At 34.8% G+C, this 20,154-nt stretch overlaps 2 protein-coding genes across 2 annotated transcripts; one reads left to right on the top strand and one right to left on the bottom strand.

Annotated features, from left to right (window-relative positions):
* The first annotated feature begins 3,252 nt into the window (after positions 1 to 3,252).
* On the top strand, positions 3,253 to 10,827 carry LOC129002866 (putative uncharacterized protein DDB_G0282133). Its single transcript, XM_054430966.1, has 7 exons — positions 3,253 to 3,509; positions 4,853 to 5,132; positions 5,408 to 5,550; positions 6,455 to 6,585; positions 7,170 to 7,211; positions 7,810 to 7,952; positions 8,352 to 10,827. Exons 1-7 carry the CDS (start codon positions 3,318 to 3,320, stop codon positions 10,634 to 10,636), a joined length of 3,216 nt encoding a protein of 1,071 aa, XP_054286941.1. The 5' UTR covers positions 3,253 to 3,317; the 3' UTR covers positions 10,637 to 10,827.
* A 654-nt stretch (positions 10,828 to 11,481) lies between these two features.
* On the bottom strand, positions 11,482 to 18,173 carry LOC129003097 (uncharacterized). The gene is made up of 4 exons (XM_054431333.1): positions 17,702 to 18,173; positions 17,305 to 17,462; positions 13,595 to 13,775; positions 11,482 to 12,264 (listed from the first exon to the last, which is right to left on the bottom strand). Exons 2-4 carry the CDS (start codon positions 17,364 to 17,366, stop codon positions 11,689 to 11,691), a joined length of 819 nt encoding a protein of 272 aa, XP_054287308.1. The 5' UTR covers positions 17,367 to 17,462; positions 17,702 to 18,173; the 3' UTR covers positions 11,482 to 11,688.
* Positions 18,174 to 20,154: the final 1,981 nt, after the last annotated feature.

Raw genomic sequence — 20,154 nt, forward strand, 5'->3', positions numbered from 1 at the left:
TGGCTCTGGCATCTATGTAAATAAAATTATAGTTTTGTCTGTACATTGCTCAGAATCATGAATTTTTAGGTTATTCTTTTACTTGAAACTGTCAGATACTGTATTTCTTTCTATATAATAGTTTGGCCATCATATCTGAAAATATGCAAACCAACTGCTGTTCTTTAAATAGGAAGGTTTCAACTGACCACCACGGCAGATCCCCGTGCGTAGAACGGGCACACAGATAGTTAAAACTAAAATAACCAAAACTCTTAAACCTAAGTACTCTTCATGTTTTTAAGTTTAAAATCTTTCATGCAAGCAAATATGATTTGTAGCAGTTGATTGAAGCAGTGATTTATTCCTATCTGACAACCGAAGATTTCCAATACAAATATATTTTAGTACCGGCAGAACCAAGTTGGCCCTAATAACGTTAACATTGTTCTACATTTTTATTCATTTGAATCTAATTTGTAACGTAACATTTTTAACATTGAGAGCTGCAAGTATTTCATTCTCGTGTTAAAGAAAGTTGTGGTCAAGTAGATATAAAATTAACATCGTTTAGTTAATTACACGACACACTCCGAGTGTGTTGACATCAATTAATGATTTCCTTCGTTTAGGTTATATACCACAATCCGAGTGTGCCAACATCAATTAATTATTTCCATTGTTTAGTTAATTACACCACAGGTCGAGTGTGCCGACAAAAATTAATGGTTTCCATTGTTTAGTTAATTACACCACAGGCCGTGTGTGCCGACAAAAATTAATGGTTTCCATTGTTAAGTTAATTACACCACAGGCCGTGTGTGCCGACAAAAATTAATGATTTCCATTGTTTAGTTAATTACACCAAAGGCCGTGTGTGCCGACAAAAATTAATGGTTTCCATTGTTTAGTTAATTACACTAAAGGCCGTGTGTGCCGACAAAAATTAATGGTTTCCATTGTTTAGTTAATTACACCACAGGCCGTGTGTGCCGACAAAAATTAATGATTTCCATTGTTTAGTTAATTACACCACAGGCCGTGTGTGCCGACAAAAATTAATGGTTTCCATTGTTTAGTTAATTACACCACAGGCCGAGTGTGCCGACAAAAATTAATGGTTTCCACTGTTTAGTTAATTACACCACAGGCCGTGTGTGCCGACAAAAATTTATGATTTCCATTGTTTAGTTAATTACACCACAGGCTGTGTGTGCCGACAAAAATTAATGATTTCCATTGTTTAGTTAATTACACCACAGGCCGTGTGTGCCGACAAAAATTAATGGTTTCCATTTTTTTAGTTAATTACACAACATTCCGAGTGTGCCAATATCAATTAACGATCTCCGTCGTTTAGTTATTTACACTAATTAGGTATATTCGAATAGTTTAGATTGTTAATTTGATGTAATTGCAGGCAAAAGCTTGTTTCGCTGAGTTAACATCCCAGAATACATTTAAAATGCTAAGTTCTTGACGAAACAAATTCACTGAAAAGTTGAACCCTTTGATTACCTTGCGACAGAAACTCAAATAAACTTCATAAGTTTGGTTTTCCACTTTCAGTTTTGAATATTGTACTCGTATTTAATTAATTAGCCTTATTTTTTACAGTTCAATCTAAGAGTCAATCAGTTATAATATTTACCACCAATTCAGTTGCTTTACATTTGCCACAAAAGTGTAACCAACAAATAGAGATTTTTATACATATAGGATTTGTATGGAAAATATCAAGTGAGGGTATTGTCACAAAATAATACCTTACAATAAAATGTTTCAATAATGTAAGATATCGTTTTGGGTTCTTATGTGTTTTTCTAAGCAGTTTCAGTGCTGCCAATGAGGCGTGTTCTTGGGTTGTAGCATCCTTTTATCTATGGTTGTAGGTTCAACCCAGTAGCTTAGTGGCTAAGGCTAAGTGGTTTAGTGCTCGCCTAACAATCAAAAGGTTGCTTGCTGGTGCGACCCTGAGCAAAGTCAGTAGATTGTTAAGGTTCAAAACTGGACCCAGCTGTTCCTGATCATTGGCTGTAAATAATTATCATGGCTAAAGAAACAGCTGGTCTTAGTCAGTAACAAAGCTATACGGATCATCACACTCTACATACGCACCTAGGTGTCGTCCCCATCTCAATTAGTAATATTAGAATTTTGATCGTTCGAAACTGGGCCCAGAGTCGCCCTTGATCATTGGGCTTTTGATAAACGATCCTGACTGATGAAATCACCTCAAACTAACTACCATACACTTCTCTGTATTCTTCTTTTGTGATTTGTAAGGTAGCTGTCTTAGGTAAAATGTGTACTGCAAAATCAAAATTGTAGGAAATAGTTATAGCGTGTAGCTTGTTATATAACTCATTCACGGCATCCAATTTTTCATGTATAGTATCAAAATAAACTTCTGTTCTTCTTCCTTTCTTCATCTATCAAAATGTAAAATATTCAAAACCAGTCTTATAAATCAATTACAAATCAATATCGCAGGCATGAGAAGATAAACTGAAATATTGGTTACAGTAAAATAATAATCTCGTTCTGTCAACCACTTTTTAGCAAGATTCGAAAAGAAGTAGCAAAGAGAATTTCATCCTACGTTCAGTTTATTCAATTTTCTCGACGTCTCGTATTTATTCAATTTGTAACCGTTCCCAGGACGTATATTATTTCAAAATGAAACTTCTGAGAAATGCAGTAACTGGCTGAACGAAACGATTTCTGAATAATTCAAAGTAAATGTAATAGTTTTTTATCCGCCAATTTCACAGTCAGCTTTTCATGTAAGTTATTTTAAACAGTTTAACGGTTTTTGTGTTACAAAGTTTAGGGTTCTTGTGTGAGTAATCACAAATTAAGGTTCAAACTATAATCAGTCAAAACACCTGTCACTTTTAGTTATTTACAGCTAAATTAAGTTTTACGAGAAAATACTTTGATACCAATTTAAAGTTAAGTCTAAGCTGTATCTAATAGTCAATGGTTAAAGATTATCGTAACTCAAATTAAGAATATAAATTATTAATCTGAAAATATAATTATGGTTTAGTAAATTTGTATTCAATACAGGTATAATTAAGGCATTAGACCCCTACCGTTTCTATTTCAAGTGAACGAACCTACAATCTCCACAATTTATATATTGCTTTTTGTTTCCTTCAGCAGGAAACTATCTTTAGTTACCACACCTGTATTTTGATAATATTAGAAAATTATCATCTGTTAATAGAGAATCAATTTTTTGGTATTTGTTTTCATAACCAAAACAAATATTACAAATAACCTTTCTGATACAGTTGCGAGAAACTATATATTTCCAAATCTTAGACACAAAAATGAAATGTAGTTCTGATGCTACTGGTTCTTCTTTCAAAATTTATCTGTTGGTTTTAATCAGTATTGGACTCACTAATGGGGAAAGTGTTTTTAGGGCTAAGCGGAGTGATTTGTCTGATTTTGACCATTTAATCAGCCAGCTATACCTCCAGCACTGCACTTTTGTTGAGATTGGCGAAGGTATATGTAGCGTAAGTACTATCATTGTGACTTTAGACACTACAATACTAAAGGGCCCAGAGCCTGAGGTGAAGTGGCATAAAATGTTGAACTCCTATTTGTTGACCACAGGGTTCAAACCAAGTCTAGCTTGATAAAGTAAATAGAAATCAAATTTATATTGCAATATTAGACAATGGGTTTTACTAACTAGTGTTAATAAATCAGACTCATCATAATTGAGCAACAATTTTTCTATTTCAAATTAGTTTTGAATATTATAATTTAATGTATTGAATTACTATGCTTAGGTTTGTTGAGACCAGAGAATTACGATTAGATATTCCCACTGTAAAATTTGGAAAAAATCTTGAAATGCTCAAATAAAAGATATTGTAGTTAATAGTATTTACATCCACACAGTAATTAAATTAGGTTTTGTATAGAAATTAGAAAACCCAATATTACTTTTTCGTGGATTTTCTTTGTGAATATATTTTTATGTCGAAAACAGCCTGAAACTCTTTGTATGGTACCTTACATTGTTGGTAAGTGATTTTCTTTGGTCAAATGATATCATTATAAGAATGATGTAAAGTGACCTTGTGTTGAGGCCTTAAGTCCAATGTAATGTAAAAAGCCAAACTACAAAAATATCAAAATTTTAACAACCCGTTTAAAAATGTCATTGTACACAGTTCATTAATATAGCAACTCAAGTCTCCCAGGTGTGTATATAATAATCCTCTTTCATTTCTCGTCTCTAAACATAGAATCCGACCCTTATACTTAGGCCCTACTGCAGAGGGTTTTTATTTTGATATATTTAACCATCTCTTAGCCAATCTCCGTTACCTTTTTACTGAAAACCATCATAGACTTGGCATTCTAATTTTGTAACATATTTTTCTTCCATGTTTAAACTGCTGTGTCATATATTTGTTACTACCTTGTTTTTTGAAACCTAAACACGTTTAGTATTCTTTAAATAAATTTTGGTTTTATCGTTTAACCTCACATTAAAATGGTCTCATGCAGTGGTAAATATTTATGCGTGAGAACGCTCATCAGATAAATCTAGAGAAATACGAGCGGCTTACCAATATGTCGTTCCCACATGTTCCAGCTCTTCTACACAACTGTTCAGCACATAGGCCTTAGACTTGAGCACGGAACATATCAAACTAAGATTTAAGTGGTATGAACCCAAGACATTGTTGTCTAGATTTAACAGCATCAATTCACCACTCCTGACTCGCCCAAGCAAAATATTTTTTTAGCATACATGTTTCCACACGTAAGAAAACAGGTACAATATGAATAAAAATTAATGAGATGAGATCAAAGATTTCACTTAATCATATTCTCTTCCCAGTTGTTTCTAGAGCTGAACATACCCAGATGCAAGAAGCCTTTGCGAAAACAGATGTTCCTGGGCAATTGTCTCTGCTCAGAGTTCCGACAGTGGCATCTCTGTAGCCCTGAGCTAGCTCGAGCACGGCCGCAGGACTGTGAATTCCTGGAGGGAACATCGAGCGCCTCCTCGAGTGCAAGGGTTCACCGTAGACTTTGTGATGTTACGGGTATGAACCAATGGAACTCCCAATGTAACTGTTCTGTCAAACTGGCTGGAAAACTACAGGACTTCATGTGTGGTAGGTACTGTATTTATAAATTAAATTATAACGTTATGATTCTGACACAGCAAGGTCCCTATTTCAAGGTGAAGATGATGAAGAGCTGGGTAGCTGAGTGGTGCTCATAGTAATCAAAAGGTTGCCCTAGAAAAGTGAATATTATGTTAATGTGAATTTTATGTCCAAAGATTATGTTACTAAACACACAATCCAACTGGAATAGGATCACATGTCATTTTTAGGAATCCTTTTATTCATTGGTTAGTAAAGTTGGCCTTTGTGATGTTTGCCAGGTTTCAAGACCTGCTACGCCAGTCCGTTGCCAGATACCATCTGTGGACCAAGAACTGTCTGTGGTACAGCACATTGTGATGTTGGGGAACACGGGTCACTGTACAGCGTACATTGCGACCGACAGTGCAGATATCATCAACCGGTCAGTAAAGTTCACGGTAAATTAATATGATGAATGGGTACTAGCAGGGGGAAACTAAAATTTAGTAGTTCTGCTGGTTTAAGTTTAGGGTAAAATAAATTAACATTTGTAACCTAATACAAGCTACCTTTAGTAGACACCAAAATTATCCATTCAATTTAGCTTAGTCAAAAACGTTGGCTTGGCATTGTCAGAAATTTTTTTAACAAGAACTCTGTAATTGGTAGCACAACTCAACTTCCTGAGTTAATTTTTATTCTAAACCAGTTTATAGCTTTAACATGGTGATCAGATAAATAATTATGAATGTAGAAAAAGGTTAAAATAAATAAACAGAAAGCTCATTAAGTAATAAGTTCTGGTAGAAATTAAGATTGGATGCAGGCTCGCGGTTTTCATGTAGATAAAGCGTTATGGGCCCAAAAATATTTGGGTTGTTTCTTTAGCCTGGACCATTTAAAACATAATGATCAATGAGAACCGGGTAGCCTACAGTTTAAAACTATCAAATCGCAACTGATTTTCTGTAAACACACATTTGAAGGAATGTAAATGTTAACTGATGGAATCTAAAAACACAACACAGATGCACACTTGCTACCTAAATTTCTTACAGCAGCAACTCAATGCCCCTTAAAAAGTTTGATCTTAACTGTTACCAATAATTATTTTGCTAGCCATTGAAGTAGTTTCTTTGATTTAATACGAAGGGTGGTTAATTTTTGGTTAGGTTAACTTGAGGTATTCAAACAGAATAAAGCCATAGCATTATATCCAAGTAGGCTTTCTTTAATTAGAAACTATAATCTGTAAATGTCTAGATTTACATCGGGTAGTAACATTTGTCAACGTCTTAGACACCAAAGTCTCCAGTGTATTTAACACCTGACTTTTCTCGTTACAGTTCTGTGAAGACCCGTGCCCGGAGACTAGTCTGAGACGCGTAGTCACATCGCAATGGGCAGAGTGGAAGTCTACGACTCATGACAGAGACTGCGGCCTACGACAGTTTGAGACAGACTGCTTAAGTGATAAGTAAGCTGCTCTTAGAGGGGTACCTAGTCAATTTTATAAGGAAGAGGTGGTGATTGTTATGTTCCAAAAGAAAACCCTACTGGTAGATTTCACCACACTAAGGTAGATGCGAGGAACTAAACCAACATTTATGTCTAGCATGAGCTTTAAAAAACCTCGGGCTGCGCCTTTTTGACGTCCTAAGCTTCAAAGGCATTTGAGCTTTTGTTAATAAGTATTGATTCGGTCTCCATGGGGCATGGCAACAAAAAAACCTCTTATGGGGTTAAAACCTGAGTGCAGTTACGTATTGAGAAGTGAACATTTAAACTTAATCATTGATATTTATCAATTACCATTAATAGTTGAAAACATATAACTGTACATCTGTATTCCGATACCAGTGGTTTTAATTTTTATATATATATATTTTTATATATTTTTATCTAAAAAATGTTTTATTGCTACCTACTTACTACAAAACGTCAGTGATACCAATGTCAGATGGCAACTATAAGCCAAACGATAGTTCATAGGATAAAAAATCAACCATTAATTTAATAACTAACCTATTACTTATGAAACACCTGTTACATTTATTACAGAGGTGAACCTGCATTTGACTGTCTCGGCCCTGGATTGCAATGGTGAGGATTAAATTTGAGTCGTAAAATATTCTACAAACTATTTTCGTTGTTATTTCTTTGCCCCTTAGAGTTTGTTTTGTACTAAACTGACACTTCTAGCCTGGTATCAATTGCCTATGTGGGGTAAACGTTTGAACAGGATAGATTTTCTATAAGATCCTGTTGCATAGCTTCTTATATGTCATTGGTTCTATTGCCCCCCCTCTTGGTTAAAATGAAAAGGGATTTAATAAGGACGCTAGCTTGAGAAAATCATTGTTAAAAATGCATTCTGTGTGTAACATTGATTGAAGTATACCTAGATTCAACAACCACCTCATCTGTGACTATCAAATAATACCTACAACTCTGTTTTCTAAGATTTCCCTCTTGAATATAAAAAAAATTAAAAAATAAACTTCCATTTCAGCATACCCAAAAAGTGATGTACAGTATAGTCAATAACACTTTTTACTACACAGATTAAATTTATACTCATTGATATGGTATTGTTATTTTGGGATCCAAGAAATTATGTACATAAATTAATAGTGTCAAAAACACAATCTTAGAAGAAATGTAAAAATAAAACCAATACTTTATTTGACATTGTTATCAGCTGTGGAACGGATGAATTCGATTGCACTTGCCTGGTTAATATTCAAGATGGAAAACTGAAAGCACTTCGTTACATCAAACTTGGAGAGAATAAGACACACAGCTCCTCCTCTGAAGATGAAGCCGATGGTTTTAAACGGAAAGGTAGGAAAGTTTTACAAATTTAGAGATTCAATAGAATATTTTTACTGACTAGAACGTGGTTGGTCTAGTCTAGTGATTGTGGAATGGTATGTTTCAGTCTTAGGGATCACAGTTCAAATCTCACATTTACTAATGGCTTTTAACTATGCCAATACTCAGTATTGGGCAAAAAGAAATGTTTTTGCTTTACGGTTAGAAATAATATTTGTCGAGCTCATTAAAATTTCATTGTTTATTATATAAAACTAAATCAAATCATTGATATTCTATAAAAAAAAAACTATAAAAAATTACATAAAATAATAATTAAATAATATAAATTTTTAGAAAACTTAACTAAATTTTTTTAACTAGATGTAAAATATACTATTTTCTTTTTGTTACGGTTTTTTTTTCCAGCTCGATCTGCTGATCTAAAAGGAGGCGCAAAGGTGTGGAGCAGATTGATAGAAGCAGCTTCAAGTGATAATAAGAATGATTCGATATCAATGTTTGGCAAACCTTTGGAAAATGAAGATAGCAAAAAATATCTACCCCAAGAACATGAAGAAGATGAATCAGAAATTGAAGACTCCTTTTTGGAGAATCAGGAAAATTCAAAAGACCAAAAAACAAGTGCAAAGGAAGATAGCGAAAATGAAACAGGATTAAAATCTACTTTTGACAAAAGTCTGCTAGAAGGATCAAAACTGAGAGGGAAGAATAAGAATATAGACTCAGAGCGGATTCCAGCAAACCAAACAATCCATGAATTAAAGGCTGGATTTTATGAAACTCTAAAGGTTAACCCAAATGAAAATAATATTGTTTTGATTAACCCGAAAAATAACTCAGAATCGGTTCTTCCGATACAACTGAAAGAGAAAGAAAAGATTGATAAAACATCCAGTGAAGAAATTCAGTTTGATTCAACTCCTCTACTTGTTACCAGCAGAACGACAAACACAGAGTTTCTGAAACAAAATAATAGCAATGGGATAATAGGGCGAGAGAAGGAGAACATAAGCGATGCAAATAGTAAGGTTACTAGCAATGAGGAAAGTTTGGGACAAAAAAGTAAAATCATCAATGAGATTACTAATAACACAAATGTTAGAAATGAAAATTCCAATACAAACAAACTGGGCAGTGACAAACAAACCATAGATTCTGACATAGTCATAGGCAATGACAAAGCTATCAGCCAAAACCTCAATAGGAACACTTCTAAGGAACCAGTGTCTATAAATAGAAATAGCGATCAAAAATTTCACCTGGAAGAAAGCTATACCCCAAATTTGAATATTTCCCTTCCTGAGACTTATAATAGTACACAGTCTTCACTTAACAGCCTACAACAGGTTAGTCATGAAAATGTAAGTAAAAGCACATTTCCACTTAAAAGTGAAAATAACAGTAGCATAAAGAAAGAGGGAAACACTGATCAGAAACATGTAGCTGAACAGGTAAAAACAAATATAGAAGAGAAATTTAAAGACAAAAATGATTATAACATTTATAACACAAAAGAAAAAACGCAGGATACAAACTTCAACAGTCGGGAAAGAAATGAACTCCAGACTGAGAAAAATAACACAGATAAAGTTAGCGAAGGAAGAAGCTCTGTTACCAATGGAGAGGAAATGAATGGTGGTAACCAAGATTCCAAAGATGGAAAACCCAACAAAGATATCTTATTGGAAAGTGTGAACAAAACAGATAATAAAACAAAAAAACAAGAACCACTTCTTGGTGGGATAATAAAATGGAACAAATCAAAGAATCACGAAAGCAGAGTTGTAGACGAGGAAGAAAAGACAGAACTTGAAGAAGGTAACCAGCCAGAAATACAAGATCCAATAACAGAAAATAAAAGACCAACTTATAAAACTAAAAATAACCTAAAAATGGAGAAGTTCGTTGAGAGAAACAGTACTAAGTTATCCACACCAATCCCATCTAAATTTCATCATCGGAGTAAACAAGGCCATCAGAAAATCACTGATGGTTTACAACGAACCAACGTAGACTCGCAAAACAATTACAATGCTAAAGGTGGTTACACAAGCTCAGATATTGAAAGGTATTCAAATAGCAGATTTAATAATTCAACAACCAAAAATATTTTACAAACAATCACAAAAGCTACTTCCTCGCCAGCTTACGATCAATCTACCAAAAGACAGCTGATTAATAAAAAAACAAGAATTAACAGTGCAGACTCATTCTCTAATGCCCATATTACTTTACCAGCTAGGTCAACAAAACGACGACTGAGACAACAATACTTAAATGAGAGACGAAAAGGAGTAACTCTAAATATTCAAACCATGACCACTCCAGACTTTTTGGGGGATATTGCAAAAAAACTATCTAAGTCACAGTCTCTGAATAGTCTTAATGATCCGAACGATCCTTTTAGAACACTTTCTGAATCGAATCCACCCATACAACTCCCGCCAGAAGAGTCACCACATGATTACGACGAACCTGAACCGGTTTTGAAAGACTTGAACAAAGTTGATAAGGATAATGTTGATATGAAAATGGCTGAAGCCCTTGCAAGTCTTGGTAAATCGCCAGATGTCAATGCATTTCAAGGAAAAATCGAATGGTCAGAAAAAGTCATAGATAAGGACAATTTGAAAATTGAAAATGACAAGAAAATGAAACCAATGCATGGGCAAAATATACCTGAAGTGTAACTACACCAAGTCAAGATGAAAAATGAATAGTAAGATGCAAGACTGTATATGTTGGCTTTTTATATTTTTTTGATGTTGTACGGACAATGTTATACGGACATATCATTGGGAGAGAACTGCACAGATAATAATAACAATGATGATGTAGGTTTGATTATGTAGATAAAAACACAATATTATGTCTTATTTCGCAGATATAATGCTTACTTAAGAATTTGTAAATTTAAAAATTGTTACACAAAGCTTACGATTGATTTTACTATTATGTCAAATAAACTAAGTACATACATAAATCTTTAGTTAAATTTAAATTAATCCATTTTATGATTTCAGTGTCATGAATATTTTACCATAGAACAGCCTCAAATTTCTGTGGCTTGGTATCAAATGTTATATGAAAACCATGACAATTAAACCTAGAAAACACTTACAAATTCAATATTAAACCTTGTTTAGGTTTTTGTTTTATGTCGTCATTTTAAAATGTCAATCATAAATTACTATACCTATTTTGTCAGACCTATGTTGAATAGAATGTACATATTATGTGTAGAGAGAGCAAAATGTATGTGGAAATGAAAATTTCTTTAGAAAACCTCACCTTAGTAAACTTCTACAGATCTCTTTTTTTACACATAGCAATTACAATATTCATTGCAGTTAAGTGCTTGCCATAGTTTGTTGTTAAGTACTTACTGAGGTTAGTCAATCTACGATCAGATAATCGACAGTTGAAATTAATTTAGAGGTCAAAAATGTTTCATCATATTGTTCAGGCCTACTAAATTGCATGGTTGATGTTTTGCTCCATATAGAACTCCCACCAATGGGTAAAAAAAGTCAACTTATTGCTGTAAATATTTAATATTGTTAAATAAGAAATACAATAATTTAATGAAAAAAAGGCTTAAGCAAATAAGCTGACAATAAACAAAAACCACACATAGTTTGTACCAATTTGTATAAGGATCAAAGAGAATACTAATCAGCGTTGTTTCACACACTCGATAACAAAAAAATGGAATAGTCCTTGCCAAACTGGCTTTTCAGATTTAAATATACATCATTTCAGCCATGTGTGACATCTTTTTCGGGATGTGAACAAACAGGTCGAAGTAGCTAGCGAGCTCGTCGATGTTAGTATCATCGGGAGTCATCCTCGCCTGAATAGAGCACGAGGCCTGCGGCCGCTGGGCAGTCTCACTCTCACTTTCCGAGGTGGAGGGTAACGAGAGGGCAGTGCTATCAGAATACGTTCTTCTTCTCGGCGACCGCAAGCCGACAATGAAATGTTTATCCCTCTTTGTTCTCAACTCGATGAAGCTTACGGTTTCGAATCGGGAGAGTGATTTGTATTTTAGATCGAGTTTCGGATTGAACGACACAAGGGATTTGAAATCTTTCATGTTTTGCGGATCCAGTCCGAGCAATTTGCCCTGTGAGGTTGACAGATCAAGCGAGGCTAGGTGAGAGGTAAGAGTTGTCGGATGGTCCAAGGGACGCATGATTGCCACTGTCTCTCTGAAGCGAAGGACTGGAGCTCTCAGAACTCGACGACTCACCACACCGAGGTGGCTGCGTCTCAGCACTGGCCGCTTGAAACTCGTCTTCTGCACAAACGTGCTCATCTGGAATACACACACAACCTATGACTATGACCTATGACACAGTTAAATCATTAACATGACAATCTTGCCATGGTGTTTGATTGACACCTTAAAAGCAGCCATTATTTGTATATTCACTTTCTTCTTATTTTTTGATGTTTATTATTTTCTTCCATTTGGTTCAAAACGTTTAGTCATTTTAAAATCAATAGGCCTGCAAAATTTTTCTATTAGGCCTAATTCACGTTTTAAACTAACAAAAATTGTTATTGCCCGAAAATAGCTTTTTCCTACCACTGCATGGAAATTATCACATCTGTAAACAGTAGGCCAGTGGCCTACGCAATATAGCTCAATTCCCCTTCTGAGGCGTTGCATCCAGTGTTTTAGGTACGGTACCAAAATGGTAGTTTTGACAAAAACATATTTTTTTTAAGGTAACTTATGCCCATTGTTTTTCTGTGTTCACTACTGTAGACTTATAAATCAATACGGAATTCGTACCAGTATACCAGTCATTTTACATCAGTGCATCAATATACCTATTTGTATCAGTTAGAGTATTGACATAAAGCTATGCCATTTAAAATATATTTTTAGGTAGGCCTATAGCATTTAATATGGTATAAGATTTAAATAAAAAAAAAAACAAAGTGGTTCCAAAAATGTGTTTTTAAAAATTTCAAAAGACAAATCTTTAGGCTGTACAGTTGAAAATTAGGGTCTGTTAAGTTATTGTCTGTGCACAGAATTTAGGCATTTTAATGGGAAGTTATCATGGGTTCCCCCACCACTTAGAAGCTGATTATAAAGGTAAAAATGTAATGAATGTTTGTTTATATTTAATTATTTATGTTTACTGTTTAACATTCTATTAACATAATTAAGTATTATTTTAATAAAATGCCACATGAAACTTAAGTAGGCCTAAAGACTTGGATATACAAACCAAGCAAAAATCAGGTCACTAAAAATGCTACCGGTATAGCACAAGCAAGCTTAGGCCCTACTCTACGTATGAGGTGTTTAAAAACCCACCAAGACAATGTCCTCTATATTAAGTACAGTAGCAAACACAGACAAAGGAGCAGTTAATTGGGTTGTTGAATTAATGGTTGTTAATTCAGAAATTTAGGTTATGTTAAGCAGCAGGCAACATTTTGCCAAACCTCAGCTGTCAAACAATTTTTTCAAAGGATAGAATTGCTTTCCCATAAATTGTCTTAATTTTGTGAACAGAATAGGCCTACACCTTTTTTGTACATGCAAGGTTTCGCATTTTTAATAGGTTAAAACTGTTTACAGATATGTAAAAATAGGTTAGACGATTGAAACCTAATTTTCAACTAACCTGAGATTTCTTCTTCTTGTTACACAAACAAGAGCCCGATGGACATTCTGCACCGTACAGAGACAAAGACTGAAAGACTGACTCAGGTGAAGAAGACGAAGTCCCCACAGCAACTAAGGCCGTTGTAGCAACATTGTTTGCAGCAAAAGGGTTAAAGTTGGCAACACATCTCGGCTGAGCACTGTGAGAACAGCATATCATGTTACTAAGGAAACTCCTTCAATGGAAAGTGGTCTGTAATTATACCCATCAATCTTTTTTACATCCTTTGAGCCTAGATCTTAAACCTTGTTGCACAAACCACTGCAACACACTCAATTACAGATACAATAGGCCTGCTATGATGTTGACATTCCATTTACGTTAAAGGTAAAGGCAGTTTGAAAACACACATAGGCCTACTCAGCACACAACAGACATTCAATTACCGTACCTTAAAAGGTAAAGGCAGTTTGAAAAGAAAAGACACATACTTAGACGTCAAAATAGGTACACAGTTTTTTCTAGCACAAAATATGCTTAATCTTTTTGTAATTAACGCTGTCTGAAATGTTAAAACTAGGGTGTAAAGTAACACTGAAAGTGTCTTATTATTAACGACAAGTATCGCTAAATAATATAACTTATCTACCTACTTTTTTTTACTTTTTTTAACTTATCTACCGTAAGTTATTTTTGTAACATAGTCTAAACTAGGCCTATTGAAACGAGCAAGTGAAAAAAACTATCATGTCTTATTAAGGGTGAGCATTGCAAAATAATATACCGGTACCTGTGTAATAAGATGATTTTTTCTGAAGTGTTAGAACACAAGTACTGAACAGACGTGAGTACAATCACTGATTGTGTTTTTCTATGGACATATCTGGCTTATGCTAAATATCCTTGATGAGGGAGTAATAGGTGACAAAATACTAGACAAGTATTAGGCTATTTCACCTATTACCGAATAAAGTTTTACTGTGACGTGTGATTGTCGGAGGGGCGGTATGAGAAGGGGGCGGAGTTATTTCTGATCTATTGAAAGTTTCACATTGATACATTTACAAAAGTAATCAAAACATTAAACGGCCGTAGTTCAGGTACCAGTTATATGAGCTCAGATGAATGTTTTCACCGTTATTTTCAGCTCAAAATCTAGTTTCTGGTAGCGCATTTATAGATCCCTAATACAATTAGGCCTATATAATTTTTTAATTAAAAAATTAAACCATCATAACCGAACCAAACCAACCAAACTTGCTGATAATGAAAAAATTGAGTCAGAAAGTTAATGCCTCCGGTGGGTTTCAGACCGGCTACTAGTACCTCCGAATTATCAGCCTGGTGCGCTATTCACTACACCACCGAGACCTACGGCTGTTCAACGTATTGTTGCGGTAATGGTGTTTGCTCGAGCAGTGTTGGGTGGTGGTGGGCGGTGGCGGTCTGTCGGCAAGGGTTAATTTTAATCAGCCGTCACCAATTGTGAAATAGGCTATAAAGTTAATTTTGGTTTAATGTTTCTTGATTTAAAGCAAATCACTGCAGACCTTTGATAAGTTAACTTAGGTATTAGGCCTACAACACCGAGGGTTAATTGAATGGTTTTTAAGTTAGGCAAATTGTGTGAACCTGGCAATAACTCAGCAATAAGTAGTGCACGTAGCCTACCTTATAAAATCTATTGCTGGCCATTTGCAGAAAAATACAGCCGAGTAGGTTATAACGGATAATGTCACCTGATAGGGACACATTAACGGACACGACAGTATCAATATCATGTACCTGGGGACTAAGTTAAGGGGGGGTAAAGTCAGCAATAAGTAGTGCGCCCGCCTAATAAAATCTATTGCTGGCCGTTTTAAGGAAAAAACGGCCGAGTAGGTTATTACCGGTACCAATAGTGATAGAGGATACATTAACGGAACGCCAGTATCAATATTATGTAGGTCTACCTGGGGACTAAGTTAGGGAGGATAAAGTCAGCAATAAGTAGTGAGCACGCCTTATAAAATCTATTGCTGGCCATTTGCGGAAAAATGCAGCCGAGTAGGTTATTACCGATAATGTTACCTGATAGAGAACACATTAACACGTTCACTGCTATAGAAGAATTCACGATCCATTCCCCAGTGGCTGCATCATTATTTTTTTCAAAGACATTTAAAATAAGTTTATTCATGCCAAAGCTTTTACTCTATGTAAAATATAGCCAATACATATAAAAATTATATATGGACGCCTATGGGCGTCCACAGCCTCCAGCCAAGAAATTTTGAGAGTTTTGGTATTGGATGCTGCGGGCGCCTATAGGCGTCCTTGTATGAATCGGTTGCTAGGCCGTAATGCTCGTCTAGCATGATAGAAGAGTCACGATAGAAGAGGGCAATGACGTAATGTTTGCCGTTTGTGATCAGCTGCTTGTTTTTCTTTTCATCAAAAACAAAAATATAACCTTAAATTACGTCATTGCCGTCTTCTATCGTGACGTCATGGTTGACGAGCATTACGGCCTGTTGCTACAAAGAGAAAACAAGTCCTTTTTCCTTTGAATATATTTATATATTTTTATAATTTTTTTAGTACAATTTTTTTTCTAACAGTAAGATTGTCTACATCGATGTAATCACCGTTACATTTTCGTTTTTTACGGTTTGAAGGGCCTGGATTTTCATCCATAATTTTCACTATTACGAACTATCGCAAAACTACAAACGATCAACACTAAAACATAACCTAACTCTTCAACAACAACACACCGTAGCGCAAAAACACGTGAAATGAACGATCAGCTGATATCTTGGCGCCAAACACGATGCTACACGAAGCGCCTATCGGCGTCCGCCGCACGCGTAACGGGACACCGCTCGGCCGCCGATCGGCGCCCGTCGCACTGAACGTGTTAACGGGGACGACAGTATCAATATCATGTAGGCATACCTGGGGACTAAGTTAGGGGGGGGGAGGGTAAATGGAGCAATAAGTAGTGTGCACGCCTTGTGCGGAAAAATACATCCGAGTAGGTTATTACCGATAGTGTCAACTGATATAGGATACATTAACGGACACCCCAGTATCAATATTACTGTATGTACCTGGGGACTAAGTTAGGGGGGGTTTAAGACGTTAGTAGTGCGCGCGCCTTCTAAAATCTATTGCTGGCCATTTGCAGAAAAATACATCCGAGGAGGTTTACCGATAATGTCACCTGATAGAAGACACACTAACGGACACGACAGTATCAATATCATGTACCTGGGGTCTAAGTTAGGGGGGGTAAAGTCAGCAATAAGTAGTGTGCGCGCCTTATAAAATCTAGGCCTATTGCTGGACATTTGCGGAAAAATACAGCCGAGTAACTAAGGTTATTAACGAAAATGTCACCTGAAACATGTTAGGCATACCTATTATATTAAGTTAATTTATTTTCTATAGCCTTAGGCCTAAACTTAATATTCTCCATAACTTACTAGGCCTAAGTTAGGCCTACCGGTACTTTTTAGTTAGGGCTGTTAGGCCTACTTATCGATTGGATTTGATGCTACACGGTAACAATTTAGTAAGGTACCTGGACCCACCTACACAAGTTAAATAAGTTTATAGGCCACCAAGTTTTAATGTATTAGGCTAGTTTGCTACCTGATATTGATTCTTGACACAAAGCCATCTTAAAGCTAACAGCTCTAAAGACTAGGCCCTATGTTTTAATTTTAGTATCGTAGGCCTACCTAAGGGGGCTAATCTGCAACTTTTCCAGGTTAGCTGGTAGATTCTCCTCTGAATTTTCCATCGTTGATAAAAAGACCACCAATGTATTGGTGAACACCAAGTATCATTTGTTGTTGGATGTTATCGCCAGTTTTCAACTACGGTAGCCTATCTGTTCCTGAAAACCAAGTTAAGATGTAAACTTACTGTAAAGTAATAAAATCCTTACAGAATAAAACGAGTCTGACCTTGTAACTTGCTGCTCATAACCTTGCCTGCACCATATTTATCAATAGGAAGTGAACTAACTTACTAGGAATTTTCCTTGGGCATTATTTTAACTAAATATTGTAAAATTCAGAGCCCATCGATCTGAAAATAGTACATTTTTTTGTACATAAAATAGTTTTCACCCACCAGTTATGTGATATGAAACGTAAACATCAACACAACTCAACAATGTTATTTGTAATTTTATTAGTCACAACACAACACACAACACAAGAAGATGACAAACGAAACGATTGAACGATTCCTTTCTTCTTCATTCTTCATGGAATCATTCATTGGATTCTCCTCTCCCCTTAGTCCAGGCAAACTAAACAAACTTACATAGGGACCGTTAAAAAAATTGCAAGAAAACGTTTTATGGTTTTATTTTGTAGAGTTGGGTTTGCAGAATGACATACTAAAAGTTGCCAAAAATCGGTGCACGAGAAAACCACTAAAATCACAATTTAAAATGGCGGCTTTTTTCAACATTGGACAAATTAAAAAAACATATTTCACATGCATTTGCTATGCACATTTTTCGAGATATTGACTTGGGACCACCGCCTGTATTTATTGAGTGGTTAGTACTTCATTTTGATAGGGAACATGTTTTTGGCCGCCATCTTGGATCCGCCATATTGGACATAGATAATTTTTTTTCAATGTAATGATAGTGTTGTGACACATCATTACCAACTACATTTTTACACTGATTTCAATGCCGAAATCCGTTTTTAAATATCTTTATTCATTTAGAAGATATATACAAAAGAAAACTCTGCACCATACATTTCTTATGGACGTTTCGTAGTTTGATATTTTTTTTTAAATTATTTTTCTTATATCTCCAGTTCTTATTAACGCTTGTAGTTCGTTCTAGGCTTAAAATATTCAGTAATGTAAGGGCTTTCATTTGAGCTCTTGATCATTAAAATCAGACGAGTTAAAGACCTGCTACGAACCTCAGAACAATATTAAATTTAACTTTTTAGAAATATATTTTTATTAAAAGATTTATAACTCGGGTTGTTAATACGTCACCGAGTTCTTTCTGGTCTCAAATTACTCAGTAAATGTTTGGCTTTAATTTTATTGATCATTAAACAAAATCTGACAATTTTAAAATGAGCCATGGACCTTAATTTAACATTAGAATGTATTTATATTGAAATTTGTCTTTAGTTAAAGACGTATATTCCTAATTCTAAATAACTCCCAAAACTCTTTATAGTCTTAAATAATTCGCCAAAATATTGACTTTTATTTTAGCTATGGATTACTTTCCAGGAGTTATTAGGGTTTGGGATATATGTCCTTAACTAAAGACAAATTTCAAAATAAATACATTTTAATGTTAAATTATGGTCCATGGCTCATTTTAAAATTGTCAGATTTTGTTTAGTGATTAATAAAATCAAAGCTAAACATTCACTGAGTAATTTGAGACAAGAAAGAACTTGGTGACGTATTAACAACCCGAGTTATAAATATTTTAATAAAAATATATTTCTAAAAAGTTAAATTTAATATTGTTCTGAGGTTCGTAGCAGGTCTTTAACTCGTCTGATTTTAATGATCAAGAGCTCAAATGAAAGCCCTTACATTACTGAATATTTTAAGCCTAGAACGAACTACAAGCGTTAATAAGAACTGGAGATATAAGAAAAATAATTTTAAAAAAAATATCAAACTACGAAACGTCCATAAGAAATGTATGGTGCAGAGTTTTCTTTTGTATATATCTTCTAAATGAATAAAGATATTTAAAAACGGATTTCGGCATTGAAATCAGTGTAAAAATGTAGTTGGTAATGATGTGTCACAACACTATCATTACATTGAAAAAAAATTATCTATGTCCAATATGGCGGATCCAAGATGGCGGCCAAAAACATGTTCCCTATCAAAATGAAGTACTAACCACTCAATAAATACAGGCGGTGGTCCCAAGTCAATATCTCGAAAAATGTGCATAGCAAATGCATGTGAAATATGTTTTTTTAATTTGTCCAATGTTGAAAAAAGCCGCCATTTTAAATTGTGATTTTAGTGGTTTTCTCGTGCACCGATTTTTGGCAACTTTTAGTATGTCATTCTGCAAACCCAACTCTACAAAATAAAACCATAAAACGTTTTCTTGCAATTTTTTTAAGGTCATATCCTATATTTACCCGACTACCTAGACACTTTTTTCATTGGGAGGAAGAATAACGACAGGCATGGAGATTTGTAAAAAAAACTAAATTTCAGGATCGCTGATTATATTCTTAACGTTTTGTTTGGGATAACAGTATCTAAAAATTAAACCATAGATCGCGTTTTGAAAATATAGTTCCGTATGTTTTTGTAATTTGAAGTGGTTTCCGCGCCTAAAACAATGCTTTAAATGTATTTTTTTTGTTTATTAAGATCGTAGGAATGTTTTAAAAACGTTTAAAAGAAAAGTCCAGGAAGTTCAGAAATACCGAAACTATAAACACGAAATGACAGGTTAAATCGTAGTTATAATAGTCAATCAGCTGCTCATAGTATTATTATCTTTAAGTGTTGCCAACCTATTTCCAAGCGTACACGGATTACGTGCATAATAGAACCAC

This window comes from Macrosteles quadrilineatus, unplaced genomic scaffold (assembly GCF_028750875.1).
Source record: "Macrosteles quadrilineatus isolate MER2022 unplaced genomic scaffold, UCM_ALF_1.0 Scaffold_9__3_contigs__length_116548681, whole genome shotgun sequence".
In the NCBI taxonomy this organism is placed as follows: Eukaryota; Metazoa; Arthropoda; class Insecta; order Hemiptera; family Cicadellidae; genus Macrosteles; species Macrosteles quadrilineatus.